We start from the raw sequence: 17,460 nt of genomic DNA on the forward strand, positions 1-17,460 counted from the left end.
CCCGCCCGGCAGGGGGCGCCACCACCGGAAGTGCGGGCGGAAGTGGCGCTCTGGGCGCCGCAGGAACGGCGGGGAGGGAGCGTGAGGCGGCGGGATGAACGCTCCTCCGGCTTTCGAGTCCTTCCTTCTCTTCGAAGGCGAGAAAAAGTGAGCAGCAACCAGGCTGGCGGCCGTGGGGGGGACCGGTGGAGGGCACCGTGCCCCATTAGTCCCCCCCACGGCCGCCCAGGCTGTTGTATGCAGTGAAACATTGCCCTAACGGCCCCTGTGCTGTGTAGGATCACCATCAACAAGGACACCAAGGTGCCCAACGCCTGTCTGTTCACCATCAACAAGGAGGACCACACGCTGGGGAACATCATCAAGTCGTGAGCTGAGGAGGGGCTGGGGAAATTTGGGGGGAGGCTGGTTAAGAGTAATGAGGCTTTCCTTAAGCTCAGATATATATTTTAATGCAGGCTTGTTCACTGCTGCTTTTCCTTTCCAGGCAGTTACTGAAGGACCCTCAGGTGTTGTTTGCAGGTTACAAGGTCCCACACCCCCTGGAACACAAAATCATCATCCGTGTCCAAACAACACCAGATTACAGCCCCCAGGAGGCTTTCACCAACGCCATCACAGATCTGATCAGTGAGCTGTCCCTCCTCGAGGAGAGATTCAGGGTGAGCTCATTTCTTTCCACTGCAGGAAGCTCGTGCTTTGAACCAAAGGGAGGGATGGTATATCCCAGAGGTGGTGCTGCCTTATGGCAATAAACTCATCTGAGCAGTTGCTCAGAACTTCCTTGCAAGCCAGGCTCCTCCTGAGGGTTATTTATGTGCCCTGCAGGAGTTACACGGGTGCTCTGTAACAGTTCTACCAATGATTTTCTCATGATCTTGCTAGCAGAGAAAACACTGTAATTAAAATCAAATTATATACGATCTGATGCTTGATTTAGTGCCTGGCAACCCTGCTTGTGACACAGGACTTAGTACTAGATGATCTTTGAGGTCCCTTCCAACCCAACCCCCTTTTATGTGTTTGCTTGGTTGCTCAGGTTTCCATGGGTGCTTACATCTTATTTTGCACATGTTCTGGTGTTTGATATCAGACTGATGAGTTTGGTGTTTAAACCGTCCTCCAGCTCAGTGACAGTTCTGTTTGTGTGCTTTACAGGTTGCCATCAAAGACAAACAGGAAGGAATCGAGTAAAATGAGCACACCAAGACTGGACTGCGCTTCTGATGAAGAATGACGTGTCTGGGAGCTGAATGCTTTATTTAAACCTTCATTCATGGCAATTACTTTCCTTTTCATCCTGCTTATTTTTGGCAGCAGTGTTGGGAGGGGAGGTTCGTGTCTGCCAAGTCTTGTTTGATTTGATGGCTTAATTCACTACAATGATTTTTACTTTTCTACTTGGAGCCTTAATGCCGCTATGTGCACCAGGCTGTAGCTCAATTTGACTGTACTTTGGAGATGCTGAGTGGCAGCAGCAGATCACATTCCTGGTTTTCCATTTCAAGAAATCCAGATTCTGGCAGCAGATTTGTTACTGTGTTTTATTGTGTTGTTTCTATAAAACAAATGCACAAATTGTGTAAACTTACAGAAAAAAGAACTGGATGACTGGATGTGTTTAACAAACTCTGTACCTTTTGCACGTAACAGCTGGTCTAGAAAACTTCATGGTTACATGGGTAACAGTCACTAATACTGCACTATTTCAAAGCATGGGAATGAAATTCTATAACAAGTAACTATGACTTCTTCCAAATTGCTGTAATGTTCACACTAGTGAGAGCAACAAGGTAAGTGAAAGTAGGGTCTGTTATCACGTTGTTTATGTAGACTTCACTCAGGTGCTCCCCATTTGCTCGAAGCTCTGGCCACTTGAGAACCTGCAAGGAAAACAGAGTTTGTGTAGAAAAGGAACGGTGTCACTGTTCCTAAAACTTGGTGAATGTTCATTATTGCAACACCTGGTTTGACAATTGGGCCTGGGTTGTGTCTACTGCTGGAACAGAGGGCTCACATCCAACGTGGTGGAGCTGAATAGAAAGGCTGTTCCCCTGCCTGAGGGAGGCAGGTACATGCCAGTCCTACTGAAGGACTGAAGTTCAGTGCAAGAGGGACTTGATCAGAAAGGAAAAATGGAAAGCAGCTCCCCCTCACTCCTCCAACAGTTGACTGCTGATTTGAGCATGTTTACGTTTATGGAACACGAGGTCACATCATATTTACATACAGTTAGAGCTCATGTGCCTCACAGCCTTTGTGAACGTGTCGTTGTTCAGTTACCTCTATAAGGGCACAGTACTGACCCAAAACAGGAGTGTTTTCATAGGCCAGGGAAAGAATGAGCAAAAGGGAGGCAGGAACACATCCCAGAAGCTTGCCCTTCTGCAACACACGCAGTTCTGCCAAGGAGCAGCTGCTGCTGTCACCCTCTACTCATCCAGGCAGGGAAACAGTGACTGCACACCAGACAGCAGTGCAGGAACAGCCAGGCCGTATCATTTAACCACTGTGGTTTTTTCAGAGCAGCCTTTGCCTAGGAAAGGTCAAGCTACAGCACACGAGAGCAAACAGATTTGCTTTGCAGCTCATAATCCCTGTCACAATTGTGTGTGTGTGTGATTTGAAGTGGCCTTCGTCACGCTCTGGAGACTGGTTTTAATTGGCCATGAATGTTAGGTAGAGAAGATAGTAGGCATGTTCTGCTGTGAAGCTGCTCAGGAGAGCTGCCCTGGGGAGGAGGGGAGCACAGCTCTGTCACAAAGGGTAAATGAGACCTACCTGTGTGGGTGGGATTCTCTTGTCTGAGTGTTTTCCCTTTGCAGAGCTCCATGCTGTGGTGTAGTTTGAGAGGTGGTATATCCACACACTTCCCTTCTCATCACCACAGAACACATGCAGTTTTGCTGTAAGACCAAAAGAAACAGCAGAAAAGCAAGAATGGAGCTGAGGGTACATTGGTCTATAAAGCTGAGCTCAGGGCAGTGCTTTATCCTATCAACAGAGGATGTCACATTCCAGCAAAGTTATCTTTCTGGCACAAAAAAAACCCACTAAATTACCCAGCTCTGGAAAAAAAACCTCCATTCAGACTCCATAGTCTCATCATTTTGAAAAGTGATGCTCAGATCAGCTTTCTTCACTCTTTGTTAGTCCTACACAGCCCTGGGACAGCTGCACCACACCAAGGTAAAACCCCTCTGCCTTCAGAAGTCAAGGAACAGTCTCAAGTATTTACATGCAGCAGGTGCCCATTAGCTGCACTGTGCTGCAAGTTAAGGGCTCCTGTTGCTCACGGGGGGCAGGCCTGCTATGTTCTCTGGGCCTGGGAATTAAATCCACTCCTCTGCTTTAAACAACAGGCTCCTCCAGCGAGCTGGAGAGATTTGCAACTGTGAACAAGTAAACCTTGAGCAGTATGGCTGCCTCTAGTGCAGCCTTGATGCTTGGGAGTGCTGAAGGGTGCTGCCTTACCTGGGCAGGTGCTGAGTGTGAGATAGGACAAGTCTGTTGTGGACCACTCCAGTTCAGCTAGAATAACTGCAGACACTGTTCTCTGGCTTCCTTTCCCCTTACTGTCAAAAGATCGACTCCAGCTCCATAAATATATGCATCCTGGTTTGGAGCTCTTGGAAACTAGGGAAGAAAAGTGGAAGATGATGTAAGGTGCTGAGAAGTGCTTCAAAACAGCTGGGGAAGGCAGTCCATCTGGAAAGTGGCTTTCAAGACATGGAACCTGACAGCAGCAGCAAGCACTTCCACTTCTTTTACCTTATTTCAGGATAATTGGAGGATTCAGGGGGATTCTTAGTCCCACACATGTTCCAAAACTGCAACAGGCAGAGCTATTCAGAAAGACCCACCCTAGGTGTTACAGAGCCCCCAAATTGTGGGAACTCCCAATCCTCTGCAAAGGGCTTCCAGCAGCCCTTGAACAGCAAAGGGTTCTTCCCTCCCACTTCACTGCTAAGCAAGGTGTGCTGTGTTGAGTCCGTCTTTTTTCCAGCTCTGCTCAGATGTGACTCCATACCTCATCTTTACACAGAGATAAGCGAGTCTAGAAGGAAACTCCATTGAGCACAGCACTCCAGAATCTACAGTAGATGCAGTCACACCCCATTTACTCCCTCTGCGTTGTCCTTCGCACCGAGGTACCTCACCTCTTGTGGATCTGGCTATCGTGTTTATACTCACCTACAACATCATCATTCAGAAAAGCCAAACCGTCAACCCTGTGAGATGTTGACATTTCTCCCTCCTCATCAGGAAATTTGAATGAGGCTTCAAAAGGCCTGGGGAAGGAAGAGTGAAATAATTCAGGTCCCGAATGAGCAGCACTGAAAATGTGCTTAGATAGAGAACCCAAGAAGTGGAAATCCATGTTAGTCTCACTCCAGATAAAGCAGATTAATCCCCACTTGAAATTAATTTTTGAGATACCTGGACTTTTTAATTTCCAGGAGCCTGCTTGCTTCAGGGACTGCTATTTTACTCCCTTTAAGTTTGGTGAGCCATGCTGCATTCCTGGCACAGACCTCCATATGAAATAAAGCTAGGACTACTTCTGTTGTTACAGAAAGCAACTCTTGCTCTCACCTGCTTTTCTCTTCCTTCTCCAGTTTGATATTCCACGTAAAGCAGCCTTCTTCACAGCCAGCCAGCAGGTACTGCTCTGGGCAGGTGGGCACCAGGGCAATCCGTAAGGGTACAGACAAACATTCCAGTACCAGCAGCTGGCTAAAAAGAGAACAGTGAAGTGGTGCTGCAAAGCAATAGCTAGAGCCTCCTGGACTGGCCACATCTGGTATTTTGTACCTTTACCTTGCTTTGAAATTGTAGTCACAGTCTGGAATCCCAATATCCCACAGCACAATTCGCTTGTCATAGGATGCAGCTGTAGGACACAGAAGAGGCAGGCAGTGACACTGCTGCTCGTTTGGTTCTTCTCATGCTAGCTGGCAATTCTACCTGTCAGGAACTGTAACACTAAGCCTGGGGCATCACAGAGCTCACTAAAGTACAGCAGCAGTCACTGAGGATCCCAGCTCAACACCACCTCACAGACATTGTCAGGCATTCAGTCATTTGCATTCTTGTGCTCTAAGAGGAGCAGACAAAAGGAAAGTTTGGTTCCTGGTGTCTGTTAGCAAGTTGTGGCTTCATGAGAACATTAATTAGCACTCATTCAAGTTCCCATTTCTGGCAGTGGGTTCCTGTGGAGCCTACAGTCCCTACTCTCAGACAGATTCTGCTGTATTCCACACGTTTGTGTTTGCATCCACAGTAGCTCCCATTGGGAAAGTTAGGGACAGATTAAAAATAAAAGACTCTTACTGTCTCTGTCACCCAGCTGACTGAGTGGCAGCAGTAACAAGGCCAAGAGAGTATTTTCAGTGATCAGAATGCCAATCAATTAGCATTAACACAAACAAGTCAGTGTCTTGTCCTCAAGCTTGCAGATGTCATTTATTACAAGAGATTTTTATTAAATAAGAAAAAGCCTGAGCAACTCTGTCAAGCTCATCAACCCTGCACTAAACATTACAGGGACGTGGTAGCTACTTCCCAATCTCTTTAGGTTTCTGCTTTTTACACTGTTGAGCTTACTCTTGTGAAGTACCCACTGCAGCTGCCCGTGTTTTAAAGACATTCCACTTGTAATGGTTGGTGTAGCACTCTAACCACTCCAGGATGTGAGCAATTGTAGGCAAGAGGGACAATGTGCTGTGGGGTGCAGGTGTGGTCTGAATGTCCCTGTAACAGCTTACTTTACAGACCCAACAATGCAGCTGCAATTTGTAACAGATGGTTCATTTCCCACTGCTCCTTAACCCTCAATCTCAGCAGCCCTGCCTGCTGCAGCTCACTTCCACCTCAGGACCCAGACAGAAATTTCTGACGAGGCACAGATTTTCATTTATTTCAAAGCAATTAAGTGCACTGCTTTGCTCATTGGAACAACAAAACCCAACAGGCCACGGCATGCTGCAATGTCCCTCTTGCCATGCTTGATGAGAGCCCTGCTAGCTGGCTGCCTGGCCCCCAGCAGCCGTTCTGCCTGTCATTCTTCTTACCCGTCCCTGCGGAACGAATCCACTACTAAACTGTTTGTGGCTAATGTGTGGCAGCCACCCTGAGAGCCAGCACAGCAGGGAGCTACCAAGCGAGAAACTGGAGCTGCTGCACCTCAGCTAAGGAATAAGACTCTGTCTGAAACAACTTGCCCCTGCTGTGTTCTAATGCCATCCAAAAGGAACTCCCTGCGTTCACCTGTCCGTACTCATGCCTGCGTGGTCCCAGTAAGCACTCAGTTTCCCATACCTGCTTGCAAGGTGACAGTTCCCCTTGTGAAGGAAGCCCAACCTTTTCCAGATTAGGTGCTGAAGCTAAGATTCTGAACTACTGACTTACTGAAGAGGTGAGTTTCTCGAGTCGGGCTGAAGCAGACGGTGGCAATAGGCTTTTTATGAGCCTTTATTTCTCCATAGCAGAAGTCAGCTGCCACATGAATCAGTTTGACAATCCCTCTCCTCCCTGCAGCTGCCAAGATGTTATGAGATTTCTTCCGACTGTCACTGATCACCATTGGGAGAGTTGTCCATGCAACACTGAAGAACTCCTAGGACAGAAAGAAACAGAGAACAGCATGAAAGAGAGTCAGCAGGAAGGCCGTTAGCTCAGATGTAACACAGCTGTCATGGAGCAATCCAGGTGAGCTGACACGACCATTCAGGCATAAGCACTGCATTTCAGAACACCTTTGGAAGAACAAAACCTATCAAAACAGGATGTTTATTAGTCTATGCTATCAAGCTTCCTTAGCAGCCTGGATACACACACACATATACCTCTCTGAAAAAAACTAACAAACAAACAAACGAGGCATAAAACTGATTAAAAAAGAAAAAGAAAACAAACCAGGCTAGAAGAACTAGCAGGAAATATTTACTACCCATCTTTTAAGACCTGCCCACAGTAATCCCACAGTAATGCTTGCAACCTTCTTTCAGAATTGTTTACCATTTTATCTATGGAATTAAAAAGGATTATGGAATTTCCATTTAATGCTTATCGTTCACATCTGCAACCCACCTCTGTAGCCACCTTATATTTCTTCAGCACCACCCCTGTTTCACAGTCGATCAGACAGACAGACTCCCCCCCACACGTCGCCACAGTTCTTGAACAACTCACAATGGGATCTGAAAGATGAAAAGAGAAGGTGAGAAGTTCACAGATAACACATGAAGACTGCCCACGGCCTGGTGCTCTCCCAGACTCCTGTTTTCAAAGGCAAAATGCGTACACAAATCTCTTCCTGACAACAGAGATTACAGCTTGATGAAGCTGGGAGTCTAACACATGGGTTCTGCTGGGATTCCAGAGCCAGGGGGTTCAGGGAATCCTGCAAACCTCTTTAAGAGCTCACCTTTCCTGGGTGCACAGTCCAGCAATGGCTCGAAGACACAGGACCAGAGCTGCGTTTTAAAATCCTCGCGGCTGTTGCCTTTACTGTGACACTGGAGAAAATGCAATGGCTCTACACTGATATCCTCCTACAATAAACCATCCACATTTAGAAAATTAATTCCCCCTAACAGCAGTTTGTGACTGCCGTGGGAGAACCCTCTACCAAACACAGCAATCTGAGTTAAACCAGAGTATTTTTCAGCCCTCCTGGGCAGGAGAGATTAAGACGCCACTGATGCTCGAGACCCCTGAAAAAGAAACTGGAAAAGGTGTGCCCTGCAGACCCCAGCATGGAACTTTCTTTTCTTTTGTAGAGAAATGTGAAAAACCCTTTTAAAACCCCACTGATAAGAGCTGAGAGGGAAACGCTTTCCCCCACGCAGCCATTAGTTTGACCTGACGGCAAGTCCCATGCCAGTCCCATTTCTAAGAACAGGCTTTCAGAGCACCACCTCAGAGTGCTGGTCCATCCACCCATCCACTCCTTGCAGAGAATTCACTGTCTCCAAAGGGGGGCCTTCCCTGAAATTTCAGAGATTTAAAACAAAACCCAGAATAAAACTGTAACTTACAATATACCTGGCCAGTCACAAGCTCCAAGATATGCAGAGCTCTGCTGAGATCTCAGTGCAGCTCCTCCCACTAAACCAAGAGGTTGAAAACCTGTCCCCAGCAGGGGGGATAAACATACCTTGGCCTTGGAGTTCTTCACTGGGGTCAAGTTAACGACCCCGTTGTCCTGTTCCTGGCTTTTCTGTTCTCCTGGCAGCTGGCTGGATCTTCTATTGCTTTGCCCTTTGGGAATCTTCTCTCCATTCTTACGTGTCCCTTCATCTCCCTGCTCAGGGGTTGCCTCTTTGGCTGGCTCATTCGATGCTCTTGCTTTATCAGGAGCTGAATCATCCTCCTCTTGACTGGAATTTCTGGGATTAGGTACCGTCTCCTCAGTTTTTGCCTGGGACCTGGACTTCTTCCTTCCAAAACGTGATTTTGAACGATTTCTTTTCCTCTTTCTGGGAGTTACCGTAACCTGTAAGACATGCTGTCAGTTTCTGCAGAAGCTTCCCCAAGATGTGCAGATGGTTTGCAAGTAAGAAAGAGCCTTGATTCAAATCCCAGTACCCTCCTGGAGTCATAGACTAGGTTCCAAAAATCAGGCAGCTCAGACTCTCAGAGCTCCTAGAGGCAGAAGCTAAAGACAGCCCGATTTGCAATTCATTTCTCCTGCCCCAGTTACTCGTGATTTACATACATAGAAAAACAAATCTGGCCCATGGCCTGAGAAGATTCAGTCTGCAGCTGTTACAAAGAGGGCCAGCACCATCTCAGCCTGCCATGTCAGCCCAGTTCTCTCATCAAAAATATTGCTTCCCCAAAGGATGGGTGGAGTGGGTTGGTTTATACTCATGAAATCTTTTGGGCTTCCTATGAATGGAACAGCTCTGTCTTCTTGAATAGCAACCCAACCTTCTTATTGCTGGGATGGCTTCAATCTGGCTATAAAGAAGTCCCAGTTGTGGAACACAGGCTGCAGCCTAAGGCTGCCCCTACAGTCAGCACAGGGTCACTAAAGGAAACTGACAAGCATTACTGAATTTGCTAAAATCTAATTTAAAAAGAAAAGTAAATCATTAATGTAAATCATCTACCTTAGCCTCCTCCTCTGCAGCTTCCTTGGAGCTTTCTGCACTTTCTTCCTCATTCTCATCCATGTTTTCTTCTGTTTCAGTATCTGTGTTTAACTCCAGACCCAGCGAGCAAGTCAGAAACTCTTCTGCAATCATTTTCACCTTATAAACAAATATGTTGATAGATACAAAAGAAAGACAATAAGAAACCACAGCCAAACTCTGATATGCCATGACAAGAGTTGGTCTGCTGGGCTTTAAAGTATGTTCTTCCCCCCTATTCTACATGAATTTCACAAGGTCATTTCACTGGTCATACTGAAATGTGCAGGCTGGTGCACCAGCACCACGCCTCTCTGATCAACCATACAAATCATGCAGATGCTGCAAACTGCTCAGGACAGACCAGAATCTGCAGATCTGCACTGCAAATGAGTGACTACAATGACCTCTGCAGATGATCACCACCCTGCAGTGCATCACACTGCCAGCTGGAGTGGATTGTTCACCTCCACATACAACGACATCAGTGGCAGCCTGCATCGCTGACTGTGTCTGTGCTACTTGATCCAAAACTTCACTCTGTCACGGACTTCCAAGGTACAAAACAACATCCCAGCAGTAAAACAAGACAAAGGAGTGATGGAAGCTGATGCATATACAGTTAAACCCTGTGTTATAGATGAAATGGTAGCTTTCCTCACTAGGAGCAACTACAGTTCTGTCATTACCTTTTCTCCTTTCATACAGCTTCCTTGATGGAAGCCACAAGATTAAAGGCTGCCATTAAAGTGATCTGCAGTTTGCAAAATTAAGTACTAGGAATACCATAGTCTTGTTAATTAGTACAACTGTCATTATTGTTTATGAATTAAAAAACAATGTCTAATGACAATCATTGCATCTTGGTGCACACTTTGCATTGGTGCTCCTGTAACTGCTTAACAGAACAACGAGAAAAAGAAAAGATACCATCCTTCTGAAAGAGTCCTCTGAGCCCAAATCCACACAGTACTTCAACCAGAGCTGTTCAGGATCAGGCTGCAGAGCCCTTGCCAGAAGAAAAGAGTGTCAATGAAAAGCAGCTCACCCGCCAGCGGGTGAATTCACTCAGGGAGCTGGGTCCATACACAACATTAGTCTGAACTGACTTCAGGAACTTCTTCTTGATGGACTTCACTTGCTCAGCTGTGTACTTCTCAGGAAGTTGGTCACGGAAGAATTCTTCCCAGTGAGCAGTAACCTAGATAGAAAGACTGGGCTTACTCAACAGTGCACTACAGAAAACTAAAGCACAACAGTACTTGTAAAAGCATTTCAGCTGTTAGCCCTGTGGCTCCACTATCCACATGATGGCACTTACTCGATTTATTTGATCAGCACTTGAAGCACAACTTCAGTGCAAACAAAATCCAGTCCCTCAGATCCAAGTTTGTGTGGCAAAGAACATGAACTCAGACCAATGCCTGATTTCGTGCTTCTAGATTCACAGCAAGTGCTCTTAAGACGTCTCACACCATGCTTCACTGCACAGAGCACCTGACAGGTAACTATAACAGCTACGTGACAATGGGCATCTTTGAGTTTTCTTGTAGTTCAAGTGTTGCACAAGCACAGCACACACACACCACCACCATTTATAAATCCAGATATCTTGGCTCCAAAAGGCTTCTGAACCTTGGGAACAATGAAGGGAGAATTTGTCATGAGCTGAATGACCACGTATGCAAGTGGGAGAACCATTCCAGGCACGCAGAGCAAAAGAACAAACAAGTCCTTGTTCCTGGAGCATGCTGGGAGAATCAAGATTACCCTGAGCCTGGTTTTGAACTCCCATTCCTGGGGCCACGACAAGTAACATCAACTAGATGGAGAGGTGCATGCAGCTGGTAAGGAAGCACTCCGTTTCTTCCATATTTGCATGGCAACTGAGTGACCTAGAAACTGGAGGCTCAAACACAGCCCTCGCTGCTCCTGCCCCTGTGGAGCATTCATGACAAATCCTCTTTGCTAGACAAGAATTCTCTGGCTGTCAGTTCCTGCCAGTTTTGCAGCCTAGTACTCCAACAGAGTCAGCACTATGGAAACGCAGAATGTCCTCACACTGATTGAAACTGAAGGTAGAAGTGGCAACAAATGCAAGCAGTGACCAGAGAAAGCAGTAATGAGGTATTTAAAGTACATCCCATACTGTGGCACGGTATTTAGTTACTTTGCAGGTGTTCAGAAGTGAAGAAAATACTGCCCATCTTACCTTGCTGGTCAGCTTACGGCTATTGACACGCCTCACGTGATTAGCCAGCTTGGTTATGTCCTTGCCATTGAGCAGCCGAAGATTTTGCAAAAGAAACATCACTTTATAATCATCATTGAGCTAGAAAGACAGCAGAGTTACAAAAATTGTACACATGGTGGTTGCTTCAGTCCATTTATTGCTTATTAAAATACTAGCCAAGGAAGAGCAGAAAGTATTTATGTGAGAAAGCATACTCCATCAAATCTTCTCAGCGTTTCTGACTCAAATAACTTTCACTTGTAAATTAGGATTCCTCTGTAAGTTGGGATCTTCAGCAATGCAGACAAGTGCCTCGCACTTCTGCAGTACTTGACACCAACACAAGGTGGTGGTGGTGAAGCTGGCCTCTGACCCGCCTGCAAGGCAGGGCATTCTGTTCACATCCTGCAGAGTAAAAGCACTGAGTGCTTTCTAAGGTGCTCTCACTTGTTGCCTAAGAATAACACATGAGAACTAGGTACAATTGCTGTTTATTTCCCCCTCTACGTAACATTTGTAAGAATGGGAAATAACTCACTGTGAGGTACACATTGTTCTCGTAATTTAGCTCTTCAAGCAGAGGGAACTGTTTCAGAGCAGTGACATCTTCCAGCTGGTTGTTGTTGCAGTTGAGGACACGCAGATCAGGCAGGGTTAGACTGTTGGGAAATTTGTCCAATAAATTATCAGAGAGATCCAGTTTCTGTAGATGCCTCAGACGTGAAAACAAACGTGGATCTAAGTCTCCAGTCTTCAGCTGCAGCTTGGACAGGCTGAAAGGAAAAGAGAGCATCAGCTACCTGCGTTTCAGTGCAAAACGAGTGCTGACCTTTACAGGGTACAAGGCCACACCTTGGGACACCCCTCAGTCTGGTTTGAGAAGGGAAAAAGCAGCCTTCCTCAGTGAGAAACTGAAAACTGTATTACAGGAAGGATGGTGCAGGGTTGATTAGCCCATTTAGCTGAAGCCCACAGGGAACTTCCAGCACTGTCAGCTAGGGTCTCCTGAGGACCTAAGCCCGAGTTCCTCTAACAAACAGAATCTCCATCTATAATGATTAGCAAATAAAGGGCCATACACAGAAAATGCAAATAAATCAGGTACATGAACTTAGAAAGCAAGATCACTTCCCACTCGTCATCTCAGAAGCCTAAGCAGCCAAAGTACGCACAAAAAGCTGAAAAGGCTGCAAGACTGAGTGCGACTCCAAGCAGCAGCATCACTTGGGGCTGGGACACAGACAAGGACTGGGAGACTCAGCACAGCGCTCCCCAAATGGACTTTCAGAAACATTACCCTTCAAAATCATGGCATGTAGCTGCATGGAAAAACTACTTCTAGAAATTCACTGCTTCTGCCACCTGAACAACACCTTGTTACCCAGATTCCTGCAACCCACACTCTATGGATAAATTTTCAAGTTTTTCCCTGAAAACAATTATTTCAGCACAAAACTAAGAGAAGTTACTTGTACGTACATATGAAACACAGAGCTCCTCCATCAGCAACAAAAACAACACAGACACCTGCCAGAAATCAGCTAGATGAGTCACTTGGAGTGACCAGTTCTCAATTTAAAAAATATCCCACTGTTATTTACCACTTGGAAAGCCATTTATTGCATTCAGTGACCTCTGAGAGAGCCTGAGCAATAAAACTGCTTTAGAGGCTGCTAAGCATGTCAGCTCACTCTCCCTTTCTGCAATGTTGCAGATAGTAATATAATTGGATTTAGAGCAAAGTGATGGAGGGGAAAATAAAGGGAATGGACATAATGCCAAAACATTAAGAAAATCCTGTAGATCCAGACCAGAAGCACTGCTCCTATTTACACTGAGCAACTGCTACCAAAGACAGAAGTGGTTTCAGAGGAAGGAACACCTCTTAGCATTAGGAAATCAGAACCCAGGAAACATATATGGTGAAGAGAGGCAGTAATTGTGGCAGCTCACTGCTCCTGCACTGAGAACACCATCTCTAATTCTGGGCTTTGTCATGATTTCTCTTATTTCAGTAGAAATGCCTGGAAGAGGATTACTCGTGCTGAATTCATCTGGAATTTTCCACAGGCCTGCTTGCACTTACTTCAGTGTCTCTATCTTTCGGAGCCTCGTGGATTTCGGAACCGCTCTTTCCAAAAGAAGCTCTGTAGTAATTTTTGACATGTTTATCTTCGTCCTCCAGCTGCAATCACCAAGCAGCTGTAAGAACTCTTCTCGTAGCCCCCCTGGGAAAACAAACAGGGATAAGAAGAAATCCTTTGCGACCGACTCCAAAGGGGAGAAAAAAACGTGATGAGGTCGGCTACTGCTTCTGCTGCTGTGTTTGAAGCGCTCTTCTTCTACGGCTGAGATGAGAATAGTGGGGCTACTCACTAAGGTGGGCGCACACCCCAAACGAGCCCACCCAGCCCGTCCCAAAAGCTCGCTCTGCGAGCCACAGGCCAGCTGCAGATGAGCTGCGTGCACCGCGAGGGCTCTCCGTCAAGGGCTGTGCAGTGCAGCCAGGCTCTGGCCCGAGGACGGCCCCACAGCAGGGCTTAGGATAAGCTCACCTGCAGCAGCCGCGTCCTCTGGGGGAGGCGATACAGAACGCAGAGCTGCCCACACGACCGGACTCCTTGCCGGCAGCCTCCGCGTTCCTCAAACTCGGGATTAATGACCACCCATAGCAACACCCGCAGCTCGGTACGGCCGTTTCTTCGCCGAGCCGCCCTTAACGTAAGCAACTTCTATCTGCACCCGGCACAAAGCTCTGCCCTGCCGGCCCCGAGCCGCGTCCCCGCACCCCTCCGCACACAACAGACGCCGGACGCTCGGCACTCAGTGCTTCGAACGGGGCTGCGGCACGGCCTCGAGGAGGAAAACAAAAAGGCTGCACCCGAACGCGGCGGCAGAGCGGCAGCAGGTCGCCCCGGGCCCGGCCCGGCCGCGTCGCACTGCGGGCACGAGTCCCGCGCCAGGAAGCGCTCGGGAACAGCGGGGCCCCCCGCTCCGCTCCGCCCGGTGCCCCGCGACGCCCCGCCGCGCCGCGGCCCGGAGCGCCCCCGGCTGAGCGCGGCACTACAGCTCCCAGCGGCCCCCGCGGCGCACAGCAGCGCTACGGGCCCCGGCGGCGCCGCGAGGCATGCCGGGAGAGCGAGGCCGCCCCCGGCCCGGCCGCGCGGCCTGCACAGAGCCCGCGTGCCGCCCCTCACCTGCAGCGGGCCGGGCCGCGAGGGCGGGCAGGGGGAGAGAACGGCTGCGTCCCGCGCTCAGCCGGGAGGATGGAGGAAGAAGAGGATGAGGCGGCGGCGAGCGGAGGCGCGGGGCCGAGCTGCGGCTGCAAGGGGATCCGCTCCTGTCTGCTCTGCGAGGGGCCCGCGCAGGCCGCTCCGCCCACACAGGTAGCGGGGAGGGGGCGGCGGGGCGGGGCCGGCGGGGGGCGGGGCCGCACGCGGTCCTTCAGAATGTGCGGGACCCCCGCGATGGGCGCGCATCGCTGAGGGCGGCGCGACGGCGCTGCGCCCCGGACGGCGTCAGCTGCGTTCCAGCATCGCTGCGGGACGGAGACGGTACTACAGGGATGGGCTGTGCTCAGCATCCCTCGCGCCTCCGCGGGCCGGGCAAGCGGTTTCCACGTTGAGGCTTTGGGGTAATGAAGGGAAACGGCTCGTTATGAGAGCTTCCCCCCTCACGTGTTTGTCATCTCTTGTTATTTCTGCAGGGGGAGGATAATTTCACTTACTGTCCGGCAACGGGCTTAGCTGAAGGCAATGAGTGCTCCCCATTTGCTGGCTGGGCGTTTCCGTTCCCAGGAGTGTTTTTGGCGGAGGAGTTCATTAGCGAGGATGAAGAAGCGGAGGTGGTTGAACTGATGGACAGGGATGAATGGAAGCCCTCGCAGTCTGGTCGAAAGAAGCAGGTTTGGCTTTACAAGCACATTTCTTCTTAGATCCCTCTGCATTTCAAACCCAATCCACTTACGTATTTCATTAACAGCTCTTCTTTGGGAACTTTTTCTGAAATCAATTTCAAGAATGACTTCTCATTAAAATCAGCTGCTTGCAGAAGCAAATTCCAGTTGCGCATTCAGGCATTAATCATAGAATGGCCTGGGTTGAAAAGGACCAAGGTGCTCATCTTGTTCCAACCCCCTGCTATGTGCAGGGTTGCTAACCACCAGACCAGGCTGCCCAGAGCCACATTCGGCTTGGCCTTGAATGCCTCCAGGGATGGGGCATCCACAGCCTCTCTGGGAGAGCTCACACAGTTTTAGGTGAGAGAAGTAAGGGGTTTTTTTGTTTTTCTTTTTGCTTGCCAGCTAAGAAACCTAATTCCGGAGAGATTTATGTAGCCTGTCCAAGTCAGCTCCTCAGGGAAGCGATGCAGTCAACATCCCTGGAGGTTTTCCAGAAAAGGGCAGATGTGGCAGTGAGGAACACGGCTCAGTGGGCATGGTGGGGATGGGCTGATGGTTGGACTTAGTGGTCTCAGAGCTCTTTTCCAACCTTAATGGTTCTGTGATTTTGGAAACTGGTGAGGATCTGCTGGAAGAGAACAGAACTCAAAAGCCTTGACCCCATAGGGATCATAGCCTCGGGTCTTTCCCAGGTTTTCCTTTAATGCTGTCTTTTTTTTCCCCCTCTTCCAACAGGATTATGGACCCAAAGTGAACTTCAAGAAACAGAGGTTGAAAGCTGGTGGCTTTACTGGCTTGCCAAGTTTTAGTAAAAAGATTGTGGCACAGATGGAGGCCTGCTCTGTGCTAGGTGGCTTCATGCCTGTTGAACAATGCAATCTGGACTACAGGCCAGAAAGAGGTTCTGCCATTGACCCACATTTTGATGATTGGTGGCTGTGGGGAGAACGTCTGGTTAGCTTAAACTTGCTCTCAAAAACTGTGCTGTCCATGTCTTGTGATTCAGAGGACAGCATCCAATTATTTCCTACTTTCAGTAATGAAAACAGGGAATTAAATCCCCCTGGATCTCTTACACGAACGTCACCATGTAAGAATTCAGGCAAACAGGGAAGCAGCTGCCTTTTATCCCCAAGGCTCGTCCCAAGTAAGGAAGTGACTGTTGCCATTCGCTTACCCAGGAGATCTCTGGTGGTGCTGTATGGTGAGGCTCGCTACAAGTGGAAGCACGCCATTCACCGCAGGCATATCGAGCATCGGCGAGTGTGCGTCACGTTCAGAGAGCTGTCTGCAGAGTTCAGGGCTGGAGGAAGGCGTGAGGAGCTGGGCAGAGAACTGCTGGAGATAGCTCTTTCCTTTCAAGGGACACCGGTGTGATCAGCAAAGGGCTGCTAGAGTTGTGTCTTAAGAAATGTGAAAAATAAAAACCAGGGTTTGTGGAATTGGATTTATTTCTGAAGTGTACATAAGAAACTGGGTATGCGTGGATGTTAACAAACAGTTTTTGTGAAGGCTGTCCTGGGCAATGGCAGCTTCTATGTCATCCTGCTTTACTGTTACCTGCGCCCTAGGTCCACACCTGTCTTCTCACCCACTTCAGATTGTTCCTTGAGAGAGAAGCTCTCCAGGGGGCAGGCAAGCATCTCTCCACACATAGTACAACACTAAGAACTAATTAAAGTAATTATCCTTTGCTGAAGATTTATACTTTAACAGTGAGGATAAGCCATAAATGCTGTGTGTGACCTGTATCTCCTGGGACAAAAGAGCTGCATTTACAGAGGACCAATGCTGACTCTTCCACAGAGACAGCTTGGCAGAGCTCAGACCAGAGACTCTCACAGACTGTGTTATTTTCTGGTCGTTTGTCATCTCTGAACCCTGCTGTCAGCTCTCAGTACCGAGAGTCAGATTTTGGGAATAAGCTGGGCAACAGACTGCAGCACCAGTGGCTGTCATTCTTTTTCTTGGCACCTCCAGCAGTCAGGTGTGAATCATACCTTGTACCTAAGATTCAAGTCATCACTTGTAGCAGGCGCTGATTGAGGGCCATCTGTCTGTTCAGAACGAACTTCTGTGCTCTTGAAAATGAAGCTGTGCTGTGGAAGAAGCATGACACACAGTTGTATCATCAAAACCATTCAGCATTGTCACAGATATAGTAATGAAATGATACTTTGCAATGC

General features: G+C 48.3%; 3 protein-coding genes across 4 annotated transcripts; 2 read left to right on the forward strand and 1 right to left on the reverse strand.

Moving 5' to 3' along the window:
• Window positions 1-5: 5 nt before the first annotated feature.
• LOC128083523 (DNA-directed RNA polymerase II subunit RPB11-a) lies at window positions 6-1,603 on the forward strand. Its single transcript, XM_052688878.1, has 4 exons — window positions 6-147; window positions 279-368; window positions 488-662; window positions 1,159-1,603. The coding sequence occupies exons 1-4, from the start codon at window positions 95-97 to the stop codon at window positions 1,192-1,194; spliced, it is 354 nt and encodes a 117-aa protein (XP_052544838.1). The 5' UTR covers window positions 6-94; the 3' UTR covers window positions 1,195-1,603.
• On the reverse strand, window positions 1,539-14,683 carry LRWD1 (leucine rich repeats and WD repeat domain containing 1). Of its 2 annotated transcripts, none has more exons than XM_052688853.1 (16): window positions 14,571-14,683; window positions 13,460-13,601; window positions 11,912-12,146; window positions 11,353-11,472; window positions 10,189-10,341; window positions 9,120-9,260; window positions 8,162-8,500; window positions 7,430-7,556; window positions 7,093-7,202; window positions 6,412-6,619; window positions 4,822-4,894; window positions 4,597-4,737; window positions 4,195-4,292; window positions 3,475-3,636; window positions 2,782-2,906; window positions 1,539-1,883 (listed from the first exon to the last, which is right to left on the reverse strand). In XM_052688853.1, exons 2-16 carry the CDS (start codon window positions 13,537-13,539, stop codon window positions 1,743-1,745), a joined length of 2,253 nt encoding a protein of 750 aa, XP_052544813.1. In that variant the 5' UTR covers window positions 13,540-13,601; window positions 14,571-14,683; the 3' UTR covers window positions 1,539-1,742. The 2 variants fall into 2 exon arrangements, with proteins under 2 accessions (XP_052544813.1, XP_052544812.1); XM_052688852.1 differs by lacking the exon at window positions 14,571-14,683 and adding an exon at window positions 13,929-14,221.
• Window positions 14,640-16,721, forward strand: ALKBH4 (alkB homolog 4, lysine demethylase). The gene is made up of 3 exons (XM_052688868.1): window positions 14,640-14,759; window positions 15,080-15,277; window positions 16,010-16,721. The coding sequence occupies exons 1-3, from the start codon at window positions 14,640-14,642 to the stop codon at window positions 16,649-16,651; spliced, it is 960 nt and encodes a 319-aa protein (XP_052544828.1). The 3' UTR covers window positions 16,652-16,721.
• Window positions 16,722-17,460: the final 739 nt, after the last annotated feature.

The sequence above is a fragment of the Tympanuchus pallidicinctus genome, unplaced genomic scaffold (assembly GCF_026119805.1).
Source record: "Tympanuchus pallidicinctus isolate F22 unplaced genomic scaffold, pur_lepc_1.0 scaffold24, whole genome shotgun sequence".
In the NCBI taxonomy this organism is placed as follows: domain Eukaryota; kingdom Metazoa; phylum Chordata; class Aves; order Galliformes; family Phasianidae; genus Tympanuchus; species Tympanuchus pallidicinctus.

Coding starts and splice junctions, on each gene's coding strand:
- LOC128083523 (XM_052688878.1), top strand. CDS start 95: ATGAACGCTCCTCCGGCTTTCGAGTCCTTCCTTCTCTTCGAAGGCGAG. Junction 369..487: donor CTGGGGAACATCATCAAGTC/GTGAGCTGAGGA, acceptor TTTCCTTTCCAG/GCAGTTACTGAAGGACCCTC. Junction 663..1,158: donor TCCTCGAGGAGAGATTCAGG/GTGAGCTCATTT, acceptor TGTGCTTTACAG/GTTGCCATCAAAGACAAACA.
- ALKBH4 (XM_052688868.1), top strand. CDS start 14,640: ATGGAGGAAGAAGAGGATGAGGCGGCGGCGAGCGGAGGCGCGGGGCCG. Junction 14,760..15,079: donor AGGCCGCTCCGCCCACACAG/GTAGCGGGGAGG, acceptor TTATTTCTGCAG/GGGGAGGATAATTTCACTTA. Junction 15,278..16,009: donor AGTCTGGTCGAAAGAAGCAG/GTTTGGCTTTAC, acceptor CTCTTCCAACAG/GATTATGGACCCAAAGTGAA.
- LRWD1 (XM_052688853.1), bottom strand. CDS start 13,539: ATGTCAAAAATTACTACAGAGCTTCTTTTGGAAAGAGCGGTTCCGAAA. Junction 7,203..7,429: donor GGACTGTGCACCCAGGAAAG/GTGAGCTCTTAA, acceptor TTCATCTTTCAG/ATCCCATTGTGAGTTGTTCA. Junction 3,637..4,194: donor TCTGAATGATGATGTTGTAG/GTGAGTATAAAC, acceptor TTTCTTCCCTAG/TTTCCAAGAGCTCCAAACCA.